The 19068-nt window shown below is 38.5% G+C and overlaps 1 protein-coding gene across 2 annotated transcripts in view; it reads left to right on the plus strand.

Annotated features, from left to right (window-relative positions):
• Snx7 (sorting nexin 7) overlaps positions 1-17822 on the plus strand; it is a 94365-nt gene extending 76543 nt beyond the window's left edge. Inside the window, exons 8-9 of one of the 2 annotated variants that reach the window (XM_060392823.1) lie at positions 1461-1613; positions 3548-3671. In XM_060392823.1, the coding sequence (XP_060248806.1) occupies positions 1461-1613; positions 3548-3613 (219 nt within the window). In that variant the 3' untranslated portion in view covers positions 3614-3671. Of the gene's footprint in view, positions 1-1460; positions 1614-3547; positions 3672-17308 lie in introns of those variants that run through there. The other variant, XM_060392822.1, reaches the window with a different exon arrangement.
• The last annotated feature ends 1246 nt before the right edge of the window (positions 17823-19068 follow it).

The following is a 19068-nucleotide window of genomic DNA, read 5'->3' on the forward strand; positions in this document are numbered from 1 at the left end:
CCAGGCGCTTGTGTGAGCGCTGCCAGCCATGTGTCCTCCTTCAGTTAAATGTCTTACCTGTGCTCTCTGCTAAGACAGCTCTAACCGAGAGGACTCCATGTGTCACGCTCAAACATCAGATCTCAGATCTAATGCTATATTCTTACTTAGGTTTTCTTTGGCAGCTGTGTCTAAAATTTCAGTAGTCTATCATTTTATTTCTAGAATTGGGCTTTATTTTTCACATTAGCTTTTATTACTCTTTGATAGTTCATATTTTTATTTATTTTGTTTGTAGTTTGTCTCTCCCCTGGAGAGCGTAAGCTCTAGGACAAGCAGCAGTTTTTGTCTGATATCTTCACTGCTAAATCTTTCAGTCCTGAAGGCATGTCTGGTACAGATGAGACACTTAATAAATTATTCTGCATATATTAACAAGCACATATACATGTGAAATATGTCTCAGTGTGCTAAACCTAAAGACTAAAACAATGGACAGCATGCTCCGAGTTTGGTAGGGATGAGGAAGAAAAGCATAAATATTGTACTAAACCTGTCTAATGGAGGATGGACTAGGGGTCAGACATCTTGAGATTGTGAACTTGTCCAGTGTGCTGGACACTTTTATGTCAACTTGACCCAAGAGTGGCTCAATTGAGAAAATGCCTCCATAAGAGCTGGCTGAAGGGCATTTCCTTAATTGATGATTGCTGTGTGAGGGCCCCACTCATTGTGGAAAATGCCATCCCTGAGCCAGTGACTCTGCGTAAGAAGGCAGGCTGAGCAAGCTTGAGGATAAAGCCAGTGAACAGCATGCCTCCATGGCCTCTGCATTAGCTTCTGCCTCCAGATTTCTGCCCTGTTAGAGTTACTCTCCTGATGTCCTTCAGTGCTGAAGTACAGTGTGGAAGTGCCAGATAAACCCTTTCTTCCCAACCATGGTGTTTCAGCACAGAAACAGTAACCCCCAACTAAAACATTCAGTAATCTAAGTAAAACTATGTAAGTTAATCCCCTAGGTCTGCATATTTGAAAACATAATCTCCGTGGCAATGTATATAGTTAGGTTAAATTATTTTTTATTATTAAAAAAAATAATTAGAATTGGGAGCTAAAGTGAAGGAAGAGTCCTATCTTTTAACATAAATATAAATATTATCACCATTAATGATAGTGATCGTGACAATATTAGTATAATTCCTTTCCAGATGTGTGCTATTCAGTTTCCTTTGTTTTGTAAATTGTGACGTTGAAGCACAGAGGTTGAGATCCTATCCAAACTAAAGTGCTCAAGAACTGTTCAGCAGGATCTACTGAATGCAGCGTACTTTCTACGTTTAACTACTATGCATGGTCTATGCTGATGACCTCCACACCCAACACAGGAGCCATTCTTAACCTGAGTATAATGGCCATTCTACATGGACTCAATGAATTCTCCAAATGGCCATCTACTTACCTTTTTTCTGTGGTGTCTTCAGCTTACCGAAGAAATCGGAAACCTTGAAGATAAAGTGGAATGTGCCAATAATGCCCTGAAGGCAGATTGGGAAAGGTGGAAACAGAACATGCAGAACGATCTCAAGTCCGCGTTTACCGACATGGCAGAGGAGAACATCCGCTACTATGAGCAGGTAAGCCAAGCGGTGGTTCTGACAGCACTTCCTGCTGAAATGGCATGCTCCTCGCTGTCCCAGGACCCCGTGTCTCTGCTATTGCACAGCTGCCGATCTGTATGTCTGTCCACAAAGGTAACAAGTATGTGGGGGAATACAGGTCATGCTCAGTTATCATTTTTCTTTTTGAATGATGATTTTCAATAGTGCAACTAACTGTTCCTCAAAAAAAAAATTACTTTCTCAAATGAGTTTTATAATGTTATTGCTTTTCCACCAAAAATGATCTAAACATACTTTCCTGGAAAATAAATATTTAAAATACACATCCCTAACATTCCTCTCACAAAAATAACAAATACATGAAATTGGTAGATTAAGAAATTTATCCTATACATCTACAGTAGTTATCATTTTATAAGTAGCTTAAATTCAGTGGTTGTTTGCTTTGAAAGATGAGCTGAGGTGGACATTTTCCTAAAATAAGAACTAAATAGGCATTTACTATTAACCAAGCATTTTGCAGCAACGTTGGAGAAAGAGCACAGCATGTACGACAGTCCTTCGCTCACAGAGTTATACTCGGTATAGGAAACACTTAAAACAAGGGATCTTAAAAACCGATGGTATAGAAAGACATTGGAAGGGGATCTAGCCTAATATAAAAGAGATGCTGTGATCCTCAGCAAACAGGTTGAACTGAAAACTGAGTGTTGAAAAGTACTTCTCCACGTGAATATAGGAGAAATAGAAATACACATACCAAAACCCATGGGCAAAGACATAGAATTGAGGGACACGCTCAAGTCATTTAGCTGTGTTGGAGGAAGAAGTAGAGGTAGTGCTGAGTTCAAGATTAGGCTGCAGGGACGTTATCAGTTTAACCCCATCATTCCTTCTAAGGCGGCCAATGAGCTTTTTCTGTGATGATGCATACTCTCTCCCGTATCCTTCATCCTGCGTTCTATACCACTTAAGAAATCCTAATCGCTGGCCATGTCTTTAAACTGCCGGTTTGAATGATCTAAAACATTTCTCCTTAATAAAGTCCTCTTATCCATACAAGGTGTTAGTATCACAACCGTTTAAACCTGTAGTGGCCATAACTTCTCCTCTGTAGCCCAACCTGGGCATATTTACATTAGGGAACCTCAGTGGCAATAAGCTGAGATAATGTACAGGAGTGTGCCTTGTGGAGTTGGACAGGAATGCAGCAGTTAAGGGCATGCTGCTGTTTTCTTGCACAGAGCCTGATTTTGGCCCCCAGCAGCTATGTCAGGCCATGCACAGCTGCCTGACAGAGCTGCATCCCCAGAACATCCAAAGCCCTCTTCTGGCTGCATGAGCATGCACGCTTACACACACACACACACACACACAATTACGAATAGTAGAGGTAAATCTTTTCTTTTTCTTTTTTTTTTTTAAAGAGAACACCTTGAAAATGAGAATATGTAATTGTAGGCTAAGATTTTCCGAAAACCTACTTTACTTAGGATTCTTAAACGCTTCCAACCAAAAATAGGGAGGAAGAAGGTTATTAGGAAAAGGGTTGTGGACTTTTTTAGATGTAGTTCCTTGAAGTGATTCCACTCGTCATTGTCCGGATGCCAGCGGTGCCAGTGGTACAGTCAAATGACAAATACCAAACAACAAAACGAATCAACAGCAGTGGCAAGATTCAACAGAAACACCAAGACTCCACAGAATCGGAACAAGTCAGTGAAAGAGACAAGACTCCGCTGAAGTGCCATAAGTTCTCTGAGCATTTCTCTCTGAGAAGTAGAAAATACAAAGTAAATAAACTGTAATTAACATAAAAATAAAAATTTAATTAAAAAAAAAGAAAAACAAAGTCAAGCGAGTCAAAGTGAACCTTACAAAAGCCTTGTCTCATTGTCTGTGGGCTTCTATTTACCCCTTCTCAGAGTTCACACAAGGCTGTTTTCCAGGTGACAAAAACCACACCCCTTGCACAAGGCAGCTTCCAGGAAAACATCATGCACCCTCTGCCATGAATGCTTTCAGCTGACCAAGTTCATGTGATCTGTCAGGAATTTGTTTCCAACTGAGGAGGAACCACATCCCACATTTCTGAAACCAAAACTTTCACTATATAGAATATACATGATTATTATTGTGAAGTATAAATGCATTAAGATATTATATGATAAATACATTAAAAAGTATAAATACATTAAAATTATATGATAAATACAAGTGATTTTTTTTTCAGGTACATTCTGCTGATTTTTCTAAGTTTGGCCTTTTTTTGTTTGGTTGGGTTTTGTTTTCTGTATTTGCTTCTATTACGAGACAGGCTCTCACCATGTAGCCCTGAAGCAGGCTGGTGGTGAACTCATAGACATCTGTCTGCCTCTGTCTCCAGAGGCCTGGGGTTTGAGGTATGTGCCACTACACTGGACCTGACATTGAACTTCTAGAAAGTTTTGGTGAAAATGTTCTTATTAATTCAGTTGAACCTGACTAAAATGTTTGGGTTTGGGCCCCACGTCTTAGCTAAATGTTTATGCATGTCCTTTTCATGCTGGAACTTGGTGTAGACACATGAATTGCTTCGACAAGAACAGTTAAGTTAGCATCACAATGCCTTGTTGCAGGAGTTACCCAAGCAGTTCCTCTCACTGTGTTCTGTTCCTAACTCTTTGTCCCAAAGGGAACTGTATTTCTGTTACTGAAGGTACATTACCTACACTGCATCTTTGATGGGGTACTTGGAAGAATAACTGATCTTTGTTATTGAAACTTAAAAAGACCCTGCTCCAGATATTAACTGTTGTTTCCTCAGTGATAAATTTTAACACATCAGGCACATCAGTCCACCAAAGCAAGATAAAGAAGTTGGCACCTTTAAGCAATCAGAAGTCTCAGTAGAAAAGCTGTGAGGGCCTACGGATCAGCAGTGTGTTGTCATCTGTTAACTTCAGACTATCTCAGTTATACGGGGAAAAAAAAATGAAATGTTTCATGATCTCCTCTGTCCCCTGTTTAATTTAATCACATTCTCCCAGAAATACTTCCTTTTTCTTTGGTATTCACATAGATAAATCCCCAAAGGGTCTATTCCTATTGCAAAAGATAAAACAGAGTTCACACATCTGCCTTTGGATTTACTTGTATGAAGGAAAATTATCACAGCTTGTATAACTTCAAATTTAAATATCGAAATGACAGAGGGAAATGAGATTATACATACGCGCGGAGTGGGTCCGGGTCAGACTGTAACGACTGTCATTCTGAAGTGTCGTAGTGGGGAACATTTGACACTGGTTAAAGGGTGAATACGTAAACGTCACTTTATTATTTTCTATATAAAAACCCACACCCAGCTGAAATAGCACAGGCAGGCGTCGGTTTTTGTCACGTGACTGTTCTGCACAATCATCTGCAGGCGATCCCAAGTATCGGAGAACATTGCGGAGTGTGCTTACACGCACACAGGGACATCACTAGGAGATGGAATATTAATGGAATGCCATCATGTGGGTGTTCTGTCCTTTACTGAAATGATACGAAACAGGACATGATTGCACAGCAACATCCAAAAGAAATCTAGCTAATGTGTCAATGTGACAGAGATGCTGAAGTACTGCAGTGTGGCAGGTGGAATCAAGGGAGTGGATGGTTTTTACTGTTCCCCTATACGTAAAAAAGGAACTCACTTTTGGTTACTATCAATGCTTATTGTAGTGGAAGTGAAAGCCTGAGAGGTCATTGGTCCTTGAGAGAAACAGTGGATTACAAGAGTACATTCTTGTGAAAACTTTATTTTAGTATCATTGAATCTACTTAGCTATCCTGCCCCTCTTACTCATGAGCTTTGCGTAATTCCTACCTCCTTAGTTTCAAGGTAGCTTTAGAATGGCTGTGGGTTTGGCCAAAACTGTAAAAGAGAACAGTGACCTTTTTAGTGGGGGGAAACTAGTTAAGTGGCATCACTGTTGTTGTTAGGGAGATGACAAGCAACCCTAATTTCCTCTAGAGTTCTGTCCCGAAGGACCTTTGATCATCGTAACGACTTTGCTTTCTTTGTCTCTTAATACATCAAAGCAATCTAGCAGGAACAAAAGAATATTACCATAGGTACCTGGTAATTGTTGTGAGGGGTGGAGTCAGTGAAGGGAACTGAATTCCAAAATATCTGTAGCTCACAGAACTGCTAATATCTATTCAGGTTTCTCACAGCTGAGGATTGCTATGGTCGCCCCTGTTCTAAATGTCCAATGAAGCATCTCCTTTGGAATTGGCTTCAACCCATTCTCTACACCATCCCTCCCAAGCTTCCAGCAATGGAAAATTTTAAACTTTGATTTTTGTCAAATTAAACAGGTAATACTTAAGTGATAATGAACAGATACACTTTATTCCTTTGCAAATTTTTTAGTAGTACTAGTAAATATACAAAAAAAATCATTATTTTATAGCCTGGTGTTTTAGTTAAAAGAAAACTAATACATACATAGTGAAAACAACCACATGGAAATTAAGTAGTTATAAAATTAGGGGCTTTCTATGCCCATGATACCTCCCAAATAATGACCCAAAGACCTATTATATTTATTATTAAGCTTCAAGATATATATGGGAAGCTTCTCAGCTATTCTAACATGGGCATATTTCCCAGCCACATGGTCCTTCACCATCACAGTCTTGCCGTGGCTGCTCCTGCTCCATCCGTGTTCTCATGGCAACCTTCTCCTCTCTCTCTGCTCTCCTCTTGGGAACCCCCTTCACTGGGATCATAAGTCCTGCCGTAACTCTCCTTCCCACCTATAGGCTATTCAGCTCTTTATTAACTATCAGAGGTGATGAAGAACAATTTTTGCACAACATTGAGACAGGAGATGCTTTAATAATGACAATGACAATGTCTGGACTGCAACCAGAATTCTGGGTACAGAAATTAGCGTTTCATTGCACAGGATATAAAACATCCTCCAACATCCCTCATTTTAGTCCAATAAAGGGATGTTTATCATACATTAATAAACTATATATGGTGTGAACACTCATTAAAACTATCAGGTAAGAATTATACTCACAATGTCTAGTTCATTTGTATTTGGCAAGAATGCAAGAGAAAGTACTCTTATTATTTATTTATCCTATCTTGGAGAGTTCAAAGTTCTCTACTTAAATCATTTTCTATCAAAACTTGCATTTATAAACCTAAAATACCTTTTTTAGACCTTAAAACATTTTTTAAAATACTAAACAACTTATACCTAACTGTGAGATTATAACTGTCCAGTCTTCACCCTCATCAGAGACTTGACAAGGATCAATATTACCTGAGTAAGAAAGGAAGTGTAGAGCAAGCAGCTTCCAAAACTATAGAAATGACAGAGACTTAAAGTTATCTAGAAAGTCATCCAAGATTTCTCTGTGTCATTGGAGCATCCATCTTTCACCTCTGGCTTAGTATATGACAGACATTTTGTGTAGCAGAAATTATGAAGGGCTGCCTACCTTATCTTGGAAAAGTTTGGTAGTCAACTCCCTTTTGTTTCACTTGTCCAGTTTGGACAGCATGCTGTCTGCAGTTGAATAAAGTGGCTAGCTTTACCACATTTGAAGCAAATTCCATATGGATGTTCTTCGATGCCCATCATCTTCTTTGAAGTAGAATGGGGGTAATGCTCGGAGCTGACATGTCTCACCATCAAAAACATGCCTTCTATTAATAAAACATCTCTAAATGGCTTGTTTTTTAGATTTCTAAGGTTCTTGAAGACCATCTGTCTATAGTATATCTGCATAGGTAAATGTTGCTTGTTTCTAGCTATTTATTATCTATTTAACTTTGAAAACATTTACAAGAGGTTAAATAAATCTTTTTCTGTGATTAACTAAATTAGTTCCTAACAAGTGCACAAGTTTCAATGACTAGCAACTTACATTTCTTTATTATTCTAAACAGCTTGTAGTAGTAGCTTTCAAAAGGACTAAAACTTCACATTGCATTTTAAATGAATTACATTGGGACAATTCCTTACACAAGATATATATATATATATATATATATATATATGTATCACAAAAACATTTCTCAAGAAAAATTATAGAAAAGTTAGTTAAAAAGTCTGTGACTTTGAAAGTTTATATATATATATATATATATATATATATATATACACACACACACAGTATGTTTTAACAAAGCAGAATAATCCCCAAGACTGGAAAGATATGACAATAGCAATATTAGAACCTGGTCCTTAGTTACAGTGATGATCATGGCAGAGAGAAGAGCATAAGGAGATAGAACGGAGAAATAGGGCCAGAGGTATCAATATTTGCCAAGATAAGTTGCTAGGTGAAGGTCCATATTCTGAGGCACAGATGCAAGTTGTATATGATGAGCCAACCTTGGCGTTATGTTGCATGGCAGCTTTAAGTGTTCAGGACAAGGAAAAAATAAACTTTAATTATTTACTCTGATTATGCAAGGTCTAAAAGAAACATTCACTGACTGTTTACAAAGATTGACTTCAGCTCTAAATAGAAGGGTATTAGATTTACAAGCTAGGAGAGCCCATGTTTTTAGTTCAATATTTGGCACCCCATGGTGGGTGCCAAATGTAAAATTAAGGGCTTTCTACATTCATGTTAGCTCCCAAATAATGACAGAAAGAGCTATTGTATTTATTAAGAAACTTCAAGAACTGCAGCTGGGCAGATTCTCAGCTATTCTAACACTGGCCTACTTCCCAGCCACGTGGTCTGTTACCTACTATCTTAGTCTTGTCCAAGCTGTTCCTCTTTAATCCATATCCTCTTGATGACCCCTCATGACAACCTTCTCTTTTCTCTGCTCTCCACTTCGGACACCCTACTGGGATCTTAAGTCCCTCCTTAACTCTCCTGTCCATCTGTAGGCTGTTCAGATCTTTACTAACCAATCAGAAGTGATGGAGAACAATGTTTACACAACACTGAGACAGATGTTTCAGTGATAGTGACAATGCCAAAGTCAACTGCAAACAGATCTCTGGGTACAGAAATGAGCATTGAGTGCACAGTGCACAAAACATCCTCCAACAAATTATCCAACAAGTAAAAAGAAAATAAAAATTCATAACCTCTTCTACAGAGAAGTAGATTCAAGTATTATTATGGAAAAAATTTTTGCTAACATAAGATTGTCATTGAAAAATGTTTGCATGGTTCTTTTTGAAAGTGCCCACATGAAATACATCACTTATCAATTTGGGATCATGATGATCAAAATGAATGTATTTGGGTTTTTTCTTATGTTTTCCATAGTTTTTCACGTAGTCACAATTTTCATATAACATGTCATGTTTATAAACCATCATGGGATTAGATCATTGCTAATACTTAAAATTTGTATATTGTTCTATCATAAATAATACTATAAAGCCAAGTATACTGTCAAATGTATAAGAGAGGCACAGTAAAGGAACAGGTGCTTCAGAATAGGGACTGAGGGAACCTGGATGCCAGCATGGACTTTGATGATACCTGACACAGATATATATCAATGGAGAGCCATATGTCCATTTGACTGGGGTAAGGAAACTGACTCATTTTCTCAGACAGGAATCTGTTTCATAATTTTCTAAGGAATAAAAGCTTTTATTTAACAGTCAGAAGTCCTTCTGTAGTCCATGTTGAATTGAGCCCCCAATCAGTTTTATGCCAAGTCAATGGACCTCCCCTTTTGTGGAGAAATGGTGTACCATTTGGACCTGACACTGTGCACCAGCAATCCAAACTATTTGCAAGGCTGAGACAGAAATACTTAAGCACTTGTCGAAATATTTTTGTAATGTCTTAAGAGAACTATGAGTATTAGGTTTAAATTTCGGTAATATGAATTTTAAATAACCAGAGTGCTGGCTACTGCCCTGCAAATGTAGGCAGTAGAAATGAAGGGGGGGCAGTAGGGAATGTGAACAAATTAAAAGTAAGTACGATAGAAATGAAAATGTACAAAGAAAATGTCATAGGGAACCCCATTACTGTACATGCTAACTTTAAAATAAATAAAAAAGAAACAAGTCTAGCATCATCAATTATATGTAATCCACATATAATTCACTATATTATTATATCTTATTTTAGAATGCCTTTTTTTCCTCGTATAAAAAGATTCGTTTACGATTCCATTATTTCCCAGTATGGTGGCAAACACCTTTACTCTCAGAACATGTCACATTAAGTCGGAAGTAGGGGATTATCTGAGTGAAGAAAGGGAACCAGCCGGAGCAGGGCAGGCAACATATGGCTAGCAGCTGTGGAGAGGGACAGGATAGAACAAAGTGCAATGACATGTGTGTACAAAAATGCCATAATGAGACCCAGTATGTTGTATACTGACTTTAAAATTACTGACAACAACAACAACAAAAGATTCTATTATGAAAGCCATGTGTTAGGCACTGTGGTAGATCCAATTTTAAGCTTAAATCTTGCTCATAGAATTACAGTTTATTATGGAAGGATAATATACGTATTCACTTGATGGATTCAGCTTTACAGTTGGCTTTTTTAAGACAGTGTCTTGCTATGTTGCCCAGGATGGCTTAGCATTAGCTCTGTAGCCCAAGCTGGCTTCAGAATTGCGACAATCCCCTTGTCTCAACCCTCGGAGTGATAGCATCAGGAAGGCATCACTGCAGTTTGTGCTGATATTTCTCATGGGCAATGGTTTAAATTTGTTTTATTTAGCTAATTGTAATGGGCACACCTAAAGAACGATTCTGGTCATAGGGAGCACCGCAACTGTTTTGGTTCTTACAAACATCTAAGAAGTAGGAAAGCATTTATGGCAAAATGCATTTTCTGGGAGGTAAATGAAAATAGAAGAAAATCTACTGACAAGGGCAAATCTCTATGCAAATGAACGCTACTGAAGATTTTCTAAAACCCAAATGTAGTTATTTGTGAGTGATTTAAAAATCACAGAAACAAAAAATTAAATTAGGTTTTACGGCAAGCTCTCTCACATTAAGTTATGGACAGATGGACTCCAAGGCTCTGGAATGTTCTTCAAATGTGGTTTTCTTTATCCTGGAACGTGTTCCTTGTGATGTGTGGAAAGTGGGAATCACCAAAGGGCTGCTTTAACATGAGGATAGCTCCCAAGAATTCTGATTATAAGAGGTAAACATATGTTGATTATAATTATAAAATTGCTTCCATGTATGTGGACCTATCTGCATTGCCCACGTGGCACGCTGGGGTTGGCTACCCAGAGGCTATTTAAGCTGTGGGCTGGCTTTCCCCAGGGTCCAATGATTGTTCAAGGTTACTGAATAAACTGCATTGAAAAAAAAAATTGCTACCTATGAAAGATTCTGATCTAGATTTCTGTCAAAAACATCATTCATTTGAAAGCTGAAAAACAACAACAACAACAACAAAATACTTCAGTGAAAGGAACAAAAGAACACCCTCCCCAAATTTAATTCTAACTGGGGAAGGAGGACTGTTATCTTCCTCTGTCATCAGCCTAAGGATAAAGTGCTTTTTAAATCCAGAAGGAAAGAGCAAAAGAAGGAAGCTCTAGCCATTCTCATATTCCATAGAATTTAGTAAAGTGGATTGAAAAATTATAGAAAAGTTAGTTAAAATGTCTGTGACTTTGAAAGATATTGTACTTTAGAGGAGGGAGCAGTTCTGAAAAGTGAAGCATGAATCATGTAAAGAATCAAATGTGATTACACTTTGGACTGTGGACCATGAAAGGGAAAATGAAAGCAGAATACCTGTAAGGATGAGTCCAAAAAGGATAGGAAGTACCAGGGGTCACATTTCAGAGTGAGGTTTGAGGAGGGGGGAGTTAAGAAACTCCCAAAAAGTACCAGAGTGAAATATGTGGAGCCTCTTCGAACTAAAGAAAATGAAGATGTAACATGCTAATAAAAGTATTGCAGTGAATTTTGGATAAAGACAGTCACAGAAAGAGAAAATGCCTGCTTTTTTTCTTTCTAGGTGTTATAAAAACCCTTTGCCACCTGGAAAGCAAGAGTTACAGCCTCAAGTGAAGGCCTTAATTCAGAACTGACTCTTAGTGGGAAGATTGTCTGGTCTTCTATCCACCCCTTGTTTCCTTTCTAGATGACTAGAAAGTTAACTCCAGAAACTTAGAACATTGACACCAGTTTCTAATTAATGTCTTCTTAATTTGAATGAGTGTCATACACAGCCACCCAGCACTGTTCGCTTCTCTGTATGAATCACCTTGGAAAGAGCAGGGTAGACATCCAGGGAACTACTCACACAAGGGTTTTCTTTTCTGCGATTTTGAGCCTAGAGAATGCAGGCAGAGTTTGAATTTTCTTTTAAAATCTTGGGACAGAGATTTAATACATGGTCTATATTGACTCATTTCGTCTCTTTGCAAACTAGCTCTCTCTCAGGCTGAATCTGAGTTAAGAGGCACATTCTTTTTTTTTTGACCTCCCTGTTATTACTGGAAAAGCAAAGCCGAACTGTACGGATTGGAGAAAGCCATGGGTGAGTGAAGTCCTTAGTGAATGTGTATTGCTGACAAGGGCATGTTCCTGTCAAGGCCTGCGGAGCCCCAGCCCTGTGGGAGAGATCTATAGGGGGTGACAAAGTCGGGTGTTGATTTCAAGCAAGTGACCAGTTTGTACAAAGCCTAGCAACGGCAGCTTCCCAGCCTCCTCCATGTTTCCAGCCTGAGTCTGCTACCTGCAGAGACCTCCCCCTAAGACTAGTTATCCCCACTGCCGTACATAATAAACATGCAAAGGTTCCAGGTTGCTATGGTAGCAGATGCCACTCCATCAACGTGAGCACACACCACCCGATGCCAGATTTTCTATGTGTGCATCTGTGCGTCTGTCCTTTCCTCCTTTCCTCGCTGCCTCTAGTCAGGTTGTAACATAGCTGAGCTAGAAGATCCTAGAATGGTCTAGAACAGTCTAGAACTGTGAATTTGGAAGTATAACTCCTAACAGTTACATCTGGCATACACCCTTGCCCCCAGGAAGACAAGTCTTTTAATGGTATCACAAAAACGTTTCTCAAGGAAACAGCCCTCATTATCTTGGTCACTATGGGAAGACTGTTCCAGAACTCCATTATGCACCGTGGGTTTGAAAAGTTCCCTGGTGTGTGTGTGTGTGTGTGGCAGGGCAGGGGCGTGGGGGGGGGAGGAGAAGATGGGCTACAAACATGGGAAATGCTTGAAAATAAGGTACCAAAGTAACATAGTTGTGCCTTTGATCAATTGTGTAATAAGAGAAAGAAATGTTTTCATTGTAATTGTATGTAAGTTCAACATATTATTAAACAAAACAAAACAATAAAAAGCCTGAAAAAGGAAGATTGGAAATGCCACTTTTAAGCTGACGAGCCTCAGGTGATTGACAACAATGGAGTGTGGAGAACACATGAGTTGGAAAGAATATGAGTGTGAATGCAGGTCCTTGGATCAGTTTCTCACAGAAATATTCTTAACAGTCTAGCTCTCTTACCACCCCAAATAACTCATGCACAGAAGTGAGAGGCATGCAATAAAACGAGGTACCTTCTGTCTTTATCAGACTTTGACTTAAGCATCCAGACTCTTATGGAATAATAAATAAGTGGGCCACAAGATGGCGTCTGTAGCTAATGAGTCTTTTTTACTTTAACCCTTGCAGTTATAAAGCTGCACATTACATTACAGCTTACATTATAATCATAGAAACGTAGGGTATATGTTCTGTTATTTTAAAGTTACAGATATTTCTAAAATTTAAAATTAGAAGATGATTCTTAAAATACAGATTTTAGACTTTTGCAGAAGTGAAATTTCTTTTCCTCTTTTGTATTTTTTTTTCAAGACTGGAGACTGAATAATTTAGGCCTTTCATATGCCAGGCAAGTGTTCTGCCACTGAGCAACATATGCAGAATATTTATATATTTCTATTTTGAAACAGAGACTCAATGGCTTACCCAGCCCAGCCTTGAACCCACTGTGTAATCCATACTTGCTTTGAAGTTGCAATTCTCCTCCCTCAGATTCCCAAGCAGCTGATATTATAGTCTTACACTACCAAGTCTGACTAGTATACCTCCTAAACTACTAATTTTACTAGAGCCTGGATCTGTAATATAGAAAACAGGGTTCGAAACTGTTAAATGAATGAATGAAAAGCGCCAGATTCAGTGCCCACCAGGTAAGGAGCAGCAGTGCCCGTAAGCTAACAGCACAAGCTGCGGTGATGATTGAAAAGATTTCTCGTGTGCCTCTGGGTCCTACTTTTGGAAACCGTACGATGGTAACGAGTTTGCAAGTACCAAATACTTAGGGGAATGTTTAAAATTTTATGGTCAGTATATTTCATAATGGCTCTAGGTAAGCAAAGCTAGAAAAAATTACAAATCATATGTAATTCCGCTTGCCACCTTCTCGTCAGCCACAGTCAGCCTCTGAAGCCTTCCATTTCAGTGTAAGCCCATTTATTCTGCACGTGGATGAATAAGCATGTGGGTGAATAAGCCAAACAAAGCAGAAAGTCACAGTGTGGTATAGACCTCCTCACATCCCACAGAGTGACTCAGTCTCAATACCAGCTCCTAGATGTGGGAAGCTAATGTGACTATGGGAACATTACTGTCACCATGGACCCTTTAGAAACTTGATCACGTCTGTTTGTGGGATTACTGTGCACTTGGGGACTAAGGAGGCATTTACCTGTTCTGGTGACAAAATGTTATCAGCACCTCTGCTGAAGCAGCAGGAGATTTAAAGCTTGGTTTTCCTAGCATCTCCACAGCTCATCCTCAAGTGTTTGGCTCCTTTTCCCAGCTACTGTCTCTCAGAGTACCCTGCTCCCACAGAGCTTCTGTGTTTGCCCTTTGGCCATAGACCAGAGTCCCCTGGGGAGAACACTTGCTGGATTTTCACTTACACCGGATTTGTGGTGAACCTCAATTTCAGTTGTGCCCCCATCCTGGCTAACACACATCCATCACTTTACTTAGCCTTCTATCAGGTGGATTATCCGCTGTGTATCCTTGTGGGAAGAAAAAGTACAATATTCTGTGAATCAGTTCTGTTTGCTTTTGTTTTTAATATTTATTGTTTTGTGTGTGCACACATGTGTGTGCATCATGTATATCTGGGGAGGTCAAAGGACAGCTCTGTAGAGCTGGTTCTTTCCTTCTACCTTTGGCTCTGGAGATCCAACTCAGGTCACCGGCTTGCATGGCAAGTGCCTTCCCCCTTTGAATGACGTAGCCCCAAATCCATTCTCTTAACTAAAATGGAATCATCTGATTCCATCCTAAGACAGTTACATAAGATAAAATGTGGGAAATGGTGACATATTATTCAGAGAAGGTAGAACCCAGTGGTTGGAGTCTCACAATTGTAAAAGTAACTAAACTTGATTAAGCTAGTTGATACGACGAAGGCTAGATAGGATGCCTGTAAGTAATACCATCTTATAAATTTTTTTCTCTCATCCTGGTTTATACAAATACTAACTTGCTTGACTGATAATAGTGATTTAAAAATAAGAAAAAATAAATAAATGCTCAATTTCAATTCAAAGCCAAAAATGCTCACTTAAAGAGCAAGTACCACTAGGTTTTGAGATATTGGTGACTTTATTCTTAATGTTTTTCAACTATCAACTGGTGAGCACGGGAGCTGTTATTTGTACTAAGCTGTTTGACCATGTCCTGTGAACTGGCCACTGCTTGAAGTTTTAATTAAGTTCTCCATTTCAAATCAAAGTGAGAAAGAATCAGATGAAATGAGGAATTTTAGACAAAAGCTTTTTAAATTTTTTTTACTATGTTTGTTTAGTGTTTAAGTGTGTGCATGTGGAGGTCAGTGGACAACTTGTGGAATTTGTTATCTCCTTCTATTATGTGGATGTAAGACGGCAGTTCTCAACTTGGGGGTCGGGATCCCATTGGCAAACCTCTGTCTCCAAAAATATTTACATTACAGTCCATGACAGTAGCAAAATTACAGTTATGAAGTAGATAGATTCCATTTACTAAAACCGAATCAAGATGGGGTAAATAAATAGACCTATATCCCTAAGGAAATAGATGCTGTCATCAAAAGTCTCCCATCCAAAAAGACCCCAGGGTCAGATGGTTTCAGCGCAGAATTCTACCAGCCCTTCAAAGAAGAGCTAACACCAATGCTCTTTAAACTATTCCACAAAATAGAAACAGAAAGAACATTACCAAACTCATTCTATGATGCCATAGTCACCTGGATACCTAAACTGCACAAAGACCCAACAAAGAAAGAGAATTTCAGGCCGATCTTCCTTATGAACATTGATGCAAAAATACTCAATAAAATACTTGCAAACTAAATCCAAGAACACATTAAAGATATCATCCACCATGACCAAGTAGGCTTCATCCCAGGCATGCAGGGGTAGTTCAATATACAAAATCTGTCATTGTTTTTTGATCACATGTTAAACATAAGAGGATCTGAAAACCAATCATAAAAATGTTTACACTCTCTTTATATTGCTCTGTTTTTGTTTAAAGTATCTTAAACTTCCAGCCTTTACTCCTATAAAAGACAATCTTTATTTGATAAGGATCTTTGTTCTGAAGTCTTTAATACTAAGAAATTTAAACAACCTACAAGTGGGTCTTAGTTTTCTGTTCAGTAGACAACTTATTTATTTTATTGAAATGTGTACTCTGTAGACATTTAAATAGACTATTGATAGGATTAAGTTTGAATGTGTTATCTTGTTATTTTTCATTAATCTCATTATTTTCATTTTATTTCTGGCTTTGGGTGTTTAATAGACATTTCTGTATGATTTCTTTTTCCACCTGTTGTTGGTGTACTATGTGTGTTTCTTTATGCTCTCTTTTTAATGATGTTTTATCCATTCGATATTTAGAATCAATACTCAGTCTCAGCAAGGAGCAAAATAACTGAGAGCATTCTCAGAACTCTTGTGCTGGGCACTGTGCGTGACTGCTTATGTCAAGTTGCAAACGTACATACCTCACACCTAATGTAATAAGATCCCAAGGTCCTAAGACTGTTTGTGTCATCACCAGGCCTAGATGCCATTGTGTTTCTTTTCAGGTCCAGATGAGTAACTCTGAGCTCTCTTTTGTCTCCTGTCAATGGAGGAACAATGGGCTGTTTTAGCAAACTCCTCTTTCAGCCTTCATGTCTCCTTCTTGCTGGTTCATGGTGTGTCTCGTTAAGAATTAGAATATCAGGCTAGGAAGATGGTTTGTCTAGTAAAGTCTCCCTGCACAAGCTTGCTTACCTATGAGAACCCAGGTAAAAAGCCTGGTGTAGGGGCACAAATCTGTCATCCCAGTGCTGGGCAGGTGGAGACAGAAGAACCCCTGATGCTTGCTGGCCAGACAGTCAAGCTGAGTCAGTGAAGTCCATGTCCAATGAGACATCCTGTCTCAAAAACAATATAGAGAGCAATTAAGGAAGACAGCCAGTGGTCTCTGTGGACACACAGTGAAAATACCTACATCCCTGCAATACACACACACACACATACACACACACACACATACACACACTGGGGGGGGGATATTAAAATAACTTAGAAATGACAGATAATCTCAAGCTGATGGGAGAGAAAGGGCAGACGGCTATAGGAGTGTGTGAATGGGTTACATTATTAATTATGTTAACACTGACCATGAGCTCCAGCTGATTTCTCTCATGGTGTTTCTATTACGCAGTGCCTTGCTACATGGGAATCATTCCTCACCTCACAGACTGACCACTCCTTGGAAGAAGACTCTGAAGAAAAACTTTAATTCTATGGAAGACTCCTGTTTGATCTTTGAGAGGTAGCACCTATCGACCAAAGTTATTTTTTCTGGATTGGCTGTGCCCTTTAAAAAGAGGATGACAAATGAGTTTGCACTGTCTGGAAAACCAACAGCTTTAAAAACTCAGGTATTCCAGGTCATCAGTATGAATTTGTGATATAAATGTATCTATCTAGATATATAGGTCTATTATATGATATATATTCTATAGATCTATAGATCTGTTATATGGATAGATATTTGCCAATGTCTATGTGGATAGAAGGAGATTTAGTGTTATTTTATGTTTTTATTTTATGTTTTTAAATTTATGCACAATTAATTACATATAGAGGTTTTTTTCTTACGTATTTGACTGTGGAACATTACATTTTTGAATATGTTGCAAAGACTTGGTTTTAATAAAATCTTTATTAAGAAATGAGTGTCTATGATGTGTTTTTTTCTATCAGAGGTCAAACTTCCGAAGCAGTTTTAATGTTAATTCATTATGTTATCAAGGATATTACGCGTGTACTTTAATGTTATCATAATTTACTTTGATATTAAGATTTGGAAGAAAATGTACGAATTATTAAACAACAGTAACAATCATTTAAAATTCTGTAAATATTCAGCAGTTGTTTCCAACAATGTAATTTTTTTTCCAAGTAGGTTTAAGCTATCATTTGTCTTATTATTTAGAAATCCTCACACATCCTATTCACACTAATAAATAGATTCTCTTTTGGGGTAAGGTTTTGCCTATCTTTACAACTTACAGCCAGCTTTTATTTTTCAAGGCACATAGCAGCTCATGTCTACCTACCAGCGAGCAGTGCTGTGAATGCTTGTGGGCCACAGTGATGGAAAGTGTTTATGTGTACTTTGCAGTTAGCAAATGCCCTTTTTCAGAAACAACTTGCCAAAGGACATTTTCCGCCCTTTCCTAAAAGCTTTACAAAAAAGCAAACCACAGTTTGAGTGGAACATCCCTATAGCTGTTGCATGGAATCAATGAAAATCATAATATATTTTAAAAACACTTGTTATTATAAAACACCTCTAACTTTTATAATTATGTGGAGCCAGGAAGTCCCGTTTTTCTAAGGAGTTCACTCCCTTCTTTCATGTGACTTCCCTAGGTGAAAACTAAAAACATTCGACCTTAACTGACTAAGCAATCAAAACAGAAGGTTTGAGACAGGGTCTCATTACGTCATCCTGGCTGGCCTGGAACTTGCTTTGTAGTTTGGTTGTCTGCACCCAGAGAGATCTACCTGCCTCTGCCTCCCAAGTACTGGGTCGCTCAGTGGGCAAAATGCTCATCTTCTGTTCACGGAGATGATTCAAACACTAGCACCACAAAGACTGGTGAGGTGGCATGAGCCTGTCATCCTAGTACTTTGGATAGAAACAGGAAAATTAGACTTTCTTTAAGGATAACCATTGACTACGTAGGAAGCTTGATTCTGTGACTACATGAAATACATATACATATGTGAAATATATATATATACACATACACACACACACACACACACACACACACACATGCCCCCTTACTTATCTGTGGGAACTAAGTCGTTTGGGGAGGCTGGGAATGGGGCATAATAGAAAAACAAGAGCAAGGGAGATACCTGGGAGGTTCAACTTCTCTGTCTGTTTTGTTCACAGCTGCAGAATCC

The sequence above is a fragment of the Meriones unguiculatus genome, chromosome 10, assembly GCF_030254825.1.
Source record: "Meriones unguiculatus strain TT.TT164.6M chromosome 10, Bangor_MerUng_6.1, whole genome shotgun sequence".
Lineage (NCBI taxonomy): Eukaryota > Metazoa > Chordata > Mammalia > Rodentia > Muridae > Meriones > Meriones unguiculatus.